The 8462-nt window shown below is 50.2% G+C and overlaps 1 protein-coding gene across 1 annotated transcript; it reads left to right on the forward strand.

Moving 5' to 3' along the window:
• Nucleotides 1-1615: 1615 nt before the first annotated feature.
• PAQR8 (progestin and adipoQ receptor family member VIII) lies at nt 1616-3038 on the forward strand. The gene has a single exon (XM_010295231.1). It carries the CDS (start codon nt 1616-1618, stop codon nt 2672-2674), a length of 1059 nt encoding a protein of 352 aa, XP_010293533.1. The 3' UTR covers nt 2675-3038.
• The last annotated feature ends 5424 nt before the right edge of the window (nt 3039-8462 follow it).

An 8462-nucleotide genomic window follows, 5' to 3' on the forward strand; every position in this document is an offset into this window, starting at 1 on the left:
AGCCTGGAAAGCGCAGAGAAAAAGAGAATTGACTGGAAAATGTAACTTAATTATGAACGGCTCCCATCTGCTTGAATACGGAAGCAACACGAAAATATTTTTCCTGTTATCAGAGGCGTTGGGTTGCGAGAGGAAGTGGGACTCGCAACCTGCTTCAGAGTCTGCTCTGACTTTGCTCTTTGTGCTGTCTCGCCCTGGGACCGTTTGACGGGTCCCACCTCCCTGCTTTCACTCTCTTGGTGTCCAACACTGTCCTGTCCAGCCTAGCATGGGCCTCCCACCGTGTGCCAAGGCAAACTATTCCTCTGTCTCACCTCTGGTACCAGCTGGTATCTGATGCAATAGAAGAAAAATGCGCCATTTCCCACAGCCAGGCAAAAAGCTTATTTGCATTTACTTGTTTTTGGCCATCTCCATCCGCTGCAGCTCTGGTTGGGTGCATATAAGCTTCGGAGTCAGGCCCCACTCCTGCAAATATGTATGTGTTGGCTGCACAGGGGCAACCACAGCTCTGCAGAGGCTGGTGGGACTCCGTCAGCATCAATTCAGGTCAAGCATGGGCATCTGCGTGATGAGTTCTCCTCTATTTTGTGTGCCATAAATACCAGCAGGGAAGAGAAATATCTAGGGTGGAAGGGAAATAGAGAGTATTGGGAATTGATTCAGTGCTGTGAGGTAGCCTCCAGACATGAGGATCCTGCTGTGCCCTGAATCTGAATCTTTCCAGCCAGAGCTTAGCAACTCTGGAGGTTGCCAAGGAGCAGAGCAGAGCAGGCAGAGGAGTGCCCAGCACTGGGGTTTGGCTGCTGTGAGCATCCAGGCACATCTCTGGCAGCCCCTTGGCATGGCTCCGTGGATGCTCCCAAGGCTCCGATGCTATATTCAAACTGCAGCCAGCTCTGATGCACAGCCCCTCGTTTCTCATCACCTCCCAGTCCTGCTGTTTCTTACACGTGAAGGGAGGAGGGCTGCAGATCTGGGACTCTGGACTTCTTCCCTTCTCCCTCTGCCCCACTCACTGCAGCAGCCCTAGGCGTGCAGCCCACGTGCCAGTTGCGTGGCAGGGAAGCCAGGTTTATTTGCAACCTCTGTGATTTGGTTGGGACCCTCTTCATTCAGTTGCAGAAGGGCAGGTTATTCCTTAGATGAGTAATTACATCCTAATTTTGTCCCTGAGTAGTTTGTTTTGGGGAAGGGGGTGAAAAATCCCCTCCGCAAATCTTCAAGTGCTTTCTTGACATCTAACTGCTTCTTGCACCCCCTTATTGGCAGGTCCTGGCTACTCTTAAACACGGTCCAAGATGATTGCCCAAGGAAGTGGGGAAGAAGGGCAGGCTTGTGACATTGCTGTGCCCATCTGCCATAGGCTGAACTGCAGGGACGGGGCTGTGCCATCCTTCTCCATGCTGAGTTTAGGTCTGCCGAGTCAAGGAAAGCTTCTCTCCCCTAAGAGCAGCACCAGCGTCTCGATAGCGCCATGGCTCATCCCCCCAGGAATGGCAGCATGCTTTTCTCCCCGATGCATCACCGTTAACATTCTTTCTTTCTCCCTTCCCCGCAGGGCACAAAAACGACGTTCCCCAGAGCCAGGCTCACAGCCGCCGCACAAAGCAAGATGACAGCCATCTTGGAGCGGATCAGCACACTGTCCCTCAGCGGGCAGCATCTCAGCCGTCTCCCCAGGCTGCTGGAGGATGGCTTCCCCAAGATGCCTTGCACAGTCAAAGAGTATGAGGTGCCGCAGCTCTTCCGTGAGCCATACATCCACACCGGGTACCGTCTCACCGGCCAGGACTGGCGGTACTACTTCCTTAGCCTCTTCCAGAAGCACAACGAGGTGGTCAACGTATGGACTCATCTCCTGGCAGCACTGGCTGTGCTGCTGAGATTCAAGACGTTTGTGGAGGCTGAGCAGTTACCCGTGGACGCGTGGTCCTTGCCTTTGCTCATCTTTGTCCTCTCCTCTGTCACCTACCTGACCTGCAGCCTCTTGGCCCACCTACTGCAGTCCAAATCAGAGCTGTACCACTACACCTTCTACTTTGTGGACTACGTCGGAGTCAGCATCTACCAGTATGGTAGTGCCCTGGCTCATTTCTACTACAGCTCCGACCAAGCCTGGTATGACAAGTTCTGGCTTTTCTTCCTGCCAGCAGCTGCTTTCTGTGGCTGGCTGTCTTGTGCCGGCTGCTGCTATGCGAAATATCGGTACCGACGGCCTTACCCTGTCATGAGGAAGATATGCCAAGTGATCCCAGCCGGGCTGGCCTTCATCTTGGATATCAGTCCTGTCGCCCACCGGGTGGTTGTGTGTCACCTCGGGGGCTGTGAGGAAGATGCTGCTTGGTACCACACATACCAGATACTGTTTTTCCTTATCAGTGCTTATTTCTTCTCCTGCCCAGTCCCGGAGAAGTACTTCCCTGGCTCCTGCGATATTGTTGGCCATGCCCACCAGATCTTCCACACCTTCCTGGCCATCTGCACCCTATCACAGCTGGAGGCCATTTTTTTGGATTACAAGAACAGGCAGGAGATCTTCCTGAAAAGACATGGGCCTTTCTCCATCTATCTCTCCTGCATCTCTTTTTTTGGCCTGGTGGCTTGCAGTGCCATCACAGCTTACATCCTGCGGTGCAGGATCAAGGCCAGCCTGGCTAAAAAGGACTCCTGAGAGTCACGAACGTGACAGGCCTGACATCACCGGGATGGTGAAAATCACGAAAAGGGGCATAACGTATTAGAGACATAACTGGCTTATTTGCCTAACATGCTGTGACTAACCTGGACCCTGGAATTGGGTGGAGGGCTGGAGACTTCATGCTGTATGCATTTTCACAGCAGGGACTGCCTTCTGCCATGCAGAGGGATGTGGAGTGTTTTAAGCCAGAACAAGTCACTTAACCAAGGATGCTGGAATAGGCAGAGGTTTCTTGCTCATTCTGGCAAACCTGTGGGTGATATCTTGCTGAATGTCAGGGAGGACAGCCTGAAGGCTGTGAGACTGTAGAAGGGTCTGCCAGGGCTCACAAGGCAGTGGAGAACGCACCATGAGGACCGCAGCTGGATGTGATGTCCTCTCTGGGTTTTGCTATCTCTGCTGTCTGTGGGAGACCTGTTACTATCAAAGGCAGTAGCAAGGTTTTAGGAGGAGTCTACATTTCTAGGGTTCAGCTGCAAGGGCACATGTGGCACAGTGGCTGGTATAATCCTTTTCCTGCTCCGGCTGGGCTAAGACAGGTTCTCTCTACGGTCTGCTTGCCAAGTATTTCAAAGCCAGGTGGCTGAGGTGGCTTTGGCAAAGCATGTTTGGAGACTTAGGCCTGACCTGGGGTCCTCTAGGACAAACTGGGTCTGAACCTGAGCCCTGTGTCTGCCAGTGACTGGTGTGGGTCTGGCACAGGTGGAGATAGTAGGTAGGTCAGCTCCATCTTCTCTTTCTATATGACTGCACCATCTGCAGTGGAGCTGCTCATCAAAACCAGAGTCAGGCTGTCCCAAGGATTACTAACAGGAGATGGGGTCTTTCTCAGCAGTTTGAATTTGACCTAAGGTAGTGTCAGTGCTGATGGCTGTTTGGTAGCCTACAAGACAGGTCTTCAGAGGCTCCTCACTTCCATTTTAAGTGCTTAGTTGCCTTTGATGAGCTGAGCCTGGGTCAGGTTGGAGATGGTTTTGAGCCTTCCTCAGTAACAATGGCAGAAGTTGAGCACCCCTGAGGCCATCAGCATTCAGGGTGCTGGCCCCAGGAGGGGAGATGCTTTTGACGCTGGGTGCATCATTTCGGCTGCTTGTGTGACAGGTTCATGCCTTCCTGCATAGACTGACTCTGCATCATCTGTCTAGAGAGTCTGACTGACCTCCAGCACTGTCCATGCAGTATAGAGTAACTTGGGTGTGACCTGTCTGATACGGGAAAGGCTCTGGGCCCTGGGCCTCCAACAGCCCTACGATGGTCATGGCCGAAAGGGTATGAAAGTGAAGTAGTCTTTATTCCCCTCCTAATGGTGCTTTTCAGGACACCAAGCAGTCCTTGGTGGGCCTTGTGGGAAAGCTGACCTTGAAGCTGCAGGCTTGCTTTTCTCTGACTAACGGGCTCGTGAATCTGACATGTTTTTATCAGCACTGGATGAAGATAGAACAGCAAAAGGCAAGAGCTGAGTGACAGCATTAGAGTCCTGTGCAGCCTTGGGACAGGTTTGTATTTGAGACTTGGTGATTCCTGTGTGGAGTAGCAAAGATAGTGGTCAGGGACACTTGATGTCCATGGGTCAGTCCTGTCCAAGGTGTAGAAGGGTTTGCTTCAATGTGTCCTCCATCAGATGAGTCTCTTCTGTGCTTGCTTGGGGACTATCAGATACGGAGCCACACTGTTGCACTGAGGTTGGTAGCACTTGCAGGACAGGGCCGATGCAGAGATATGGTCCCATGCAGCCTAGAAACCTCCTGTTTGACCCACCGCTTGCTTTCCATAGTAAACCCTGGCATGGCTCTTCCCAGCTATACACTGTGCAAGACCTGCAACCTCAAATGCCTTGACATCTGGCAAATTCCTAGGAGCTATAAATCTTTGCTGAAAGCAAGGAAGCCATGGGATCTATTCCAGCCACAGATTTATCTCACTGAATCCAAGGGCAGGCAAATGAATTGTGATTGCTGGTTCTGAGCAGGCAGAGTTTAGGGTTTGGGATATGGTTTGTCATGACAAGCACTGATTTCTGCACTTGATGTGTTTTTTAACTGTTGAGATGTGTATGTGTTTGTGTATGTGTGTGCGTGCATGATTTATTATCCAGAAAGGCTTTGCCTTTGGCTTTTATACTTGCAGAGCCTCCTAGTTGGATCAGGATCAAGGAGGAGCAAGGTGGGCCAGAGAACAGCGTCTCTGAAAACAGATCTATTAATAGGTGCTTTGCTGTGTCCTATGTTTTGTGGACAAATTTGAAACTCATGGCCCTATTGACAAATTAAATACAAAGGGGGAAAGAAAGGAGTTTTGAGTACAGGAGAAGAAGTTGTAGGAAGCCCTTCAGGTCATCTATTCCACCCATTCTCATCACTCTAGGCCTCCTGGTTTACATCCAGTTCAGCTTAGAAATTAATTACTTCATTTCCTATGGTGTATTTTAACAGTACAGCCATGCTGACCTAACAGTAAATTTGCCTCAGGGGAGTGGCAGGTAGAAGGGTCCCACTTACACCTCGTCATTCCGCTTCCCTTGCACAGAAGCTTATCTGGCCACAGAGCGAGCCAGTTCTGGGAGATGTACCAGTGAAAAACCAATCCTACTGAAAAAATGTCAGTAATTTTGTGCTGGTTTTAACTTTCAGCCATCTCACTTGGACAGTACTGCTGTTCAAGGAAGGGCCAGAGTGGAGGCCAGCAGCAGTTCCTCCTTGCACAGCAGCTGGTTGCTCATCTAGCGTAGCTGCACCGATGGACTGCTCCCTCCATGGTCTCCGTGGCATTGCTTGTGGGTCTCCTCCCAGTTTGGGGAAGGACGTCCAGTGGGAGCATTGCTTTTTCTCACGGCTTAATTTGCCTTGCTTTTGTTAGGTAAAGCAGAATAAGCTACTGAGTGTGGATCTGACTGGGTGGTCCCAGTGGGCTCCTGTGCAGGAAGGGGAATAAACCAGGCTGGTCCAGAGCTCCTTTCTGGGCCAAAACTGAGAGGGAGCGGGCATCGCTGCTAATAGCAAACCCTGCTCTGCTGCTACCTAGAGTTATAGTGGTTCCAAAGGAAGGGATCACCCAGGGGTTTCCTTCTCTAAAGGTCTGAAAAGAGATGACATGTCCTGCCCTTGTCAAAGGAGGATGAGTACAGTTAATGCCCCCTAGTTCACAGACAGGGAGAGGAGGTGCCCACATGGCTCTTTCAAGGTATTTCTGGTCATATGTCTTCTCCTCCCTGGTCCAGCAGAAGTGAAACTTCTTCTGGAGCAATTGTGTGACAGTGGTGGTGTTTTTACATATTCTCATGTTACCCCTCAGGTGAAGCCACTCACGTCCCTGTGTGGCCCTGCTCTCAGACCTGGAGCTGACCTCCTGGTTACTATGACAGGTTGATTTAGCAGGGAGTTGCAATACAGATTGCTGCTGCTGTGAGGATGCACCCTTGTGTCACAAGGGGCTCACCAACACTGGAGCTTCCTTCATCCCTGTCTCCATCCTCCTCCTCTTCTTACAACCAGCTTATTTCTTTCCCTCATCCCCAGACTTCATCCTTGTGCCTTACGCACCTGGCTGCCTACCTGAGCAGACTCCACATGCCGTGCAGTCTGCTGCACCTCAGAGGGGTCGGGACTGGAAAGTGGCTGCCGATGCCCTCCTGAAAGCCCTGCCGTTGATCTAGAGGAGACCAGGGATGGGTCCAGAGAGAATAAAAGTCCCGCTGTGATAAACGCTCAGCTTGTCTGAGAGCCTCTCAGGGCCTTCTCCTTGGGCTCACTGCTTGGAGCACGCTTCCTTCCATCCTGGTGTTCCTCTAAGGAGGCATGGCTGGGAGGGGTGTACCAGTGGCAAGGTTTGGTGAAGAGCTGACCACCAAAGGTTGAGCACATCCAAGGCCCTGAAGGGACCGAGGTCCTAACCCTCTCCCTCAGGAATCTCTGGTGCTGAGATAGTAATTTTGCAGATCTTTCAACCTGGATCTGGATTCTCCTGAGAATTCATCCCAATGTGCCTTATGCTGTTCCTTTTTGGGATTCATCCTGAAGGAACCTGAAGCTCAGACGCAGCCTCTTTGCTGGTCCATGGTTGCTCTTAACAGCTGATACCACTGACAGGATTTGCTTGGTGTATGGAGCAGAAGGGGAGGATGGGGAGAGGTGCCTTAAACTTGTATTTATGCCTAATGGTTTGTGCAACAAGGCAAGGACAGGTTCCTCATGTGCCTTGCAATGTACATCTTTTACTGACAAGATTATTTTTCAGCACTGTTTGTTACTAAACAGAAGTACAGAAGAGTTTGCATTTTTTCCCTGGGAAACAGGAAAGGGTATGAGTGTTACATATTAACATCCCCTTCCCAACTCCCATCTGCTGACTTTGTATTGTTGAAAACATTGATAATATTTTAAGCTTTGTACTGTACTGATCATTATTTAAAAACCTTAGTGAAAAAAAAGAAATCTGTAAAAGCAAAACAATTTGTGTGGTGTGACATTCACAAATGCACAACTACAGAAGGTTATGAATCATTAGGAAGAAAAGTGGATAATAGAGTGGATATATTAGAGTAGATAATAATTATAACAATAATGAACAATAGGGTATGGTTTTATCTGTGCATCTCAAAGCACTTTCCAGGTTTCCCAGTAACTGTGCTTTTCATTCCCTTTTCACAAGGGAGGTGCAGAATGGCTGCCCTGACACTGATTAGGGGGATTTAAGTTCATCATCCATGAATGTATTTGGGTGTCCACTTTTCCTTCATTTCTATCAGAGGTGAGTACCTAGTGGTTTGGTGGCCTGGCACCAAAGCAGTGCAGCTTCAGTGGCCAAGCTGTGAATAGAAGTGCCTGTTGAAGCAAAACGTTTCAGCACATGCCTAGAATTAAGCCAAAGAGACACAACCATTGATGGTCAGAAGGGTATCAATCAGTTGGACATGAGCCTACATGAAATAAGGCTAGAGCTTCCGTTCTTCTTGCTGATAACTATGCAGAATCACAGAATGGTTGAGTTTGGAAGCGACCTCTGGAGTTCATCTGTTCCAGCCCCCTGCTCAAGCAGGGCCACTGAGAGCCGGTTGCCCAGGCCCACATCCAGATGGGTTTTGGTTATTTCCAAGGATGGAGACTCCACAACCAATTTGGGCAACCTGTGCCAGTCCTCAGTGACCCTCACAGTAAAAAAGTGTTTTCTGGTGTTCAGAGGAACCTCCTGTGCTTCACTGGGTGCCCGTGACCTCTGCTCCTGGCACTGGGCACCGCTGAAAAGAGCCTGGCTCTGTCCTCTTTGCACCCTCACTTCAGGTATTTATAGACATTGATAATATCCCCATCCTCAGCCTTCTCTTCTCCAGGCTGTGCAGCCCCAGCTCTCTCAGCCTTTCCTCATAGGAGAGGTACTCCAGCCCCTTCATCATCTTAGTGGTCCTTCGCTGGACTCTCTCCAGTATATCCACGTCTGTTTTGGACTGGGAAGCCCAGAACTGGACACAGTACTGCAGGTGTGGCCTCACTAGTGCTGAGTAGAGGAGAAAGATCACTTCCCTCACCTGCTGGCCATACTTGGTCTAATGCAGCCCAGGATAGCATTCGCCACCTTTGCTGCAAGGGCACGTTACTGGCTCATGTTCAACCTGGTGCCTACCAGGATGCTCAGGTCTTTTCATGCAAACCTTCTTTCCAGCCAGGTGGCCCCCAGTCAGTTTTTAATCCATCTCACTGTTCATCCCGCTCTGTGGTGTTGACATTTTGACATGTTGACGCCATGTGTCCACCAAAGCCTCTATCAT

This window comes from Phaethon lepturus, unplaced genomic scaffold (genome assembly GCF_000687285.1).
Source record: "Phaethon lepturus isolate BGI_N335 unplaced genomic scaffold, ASM68728v1 scaffold12669, whole genome shotgun sequence".
Classification (NCBI taxonomy): Eukaryota; Metazoa; Chordata; class Aves; order Phaethontiformes; family Phaethontidae; genus Phaethon; species Phaethon lepturus.

Bases quoted from the DNA above. Each gene is read 5' to 3' on its own strand.
- PAQR8 (XM_010295231.1), top strand. From the start codon at position 1,616: ATGACAGCCATCTTGGAGCGGATCAGCACACTGTCCCTCAGCGGGCAG.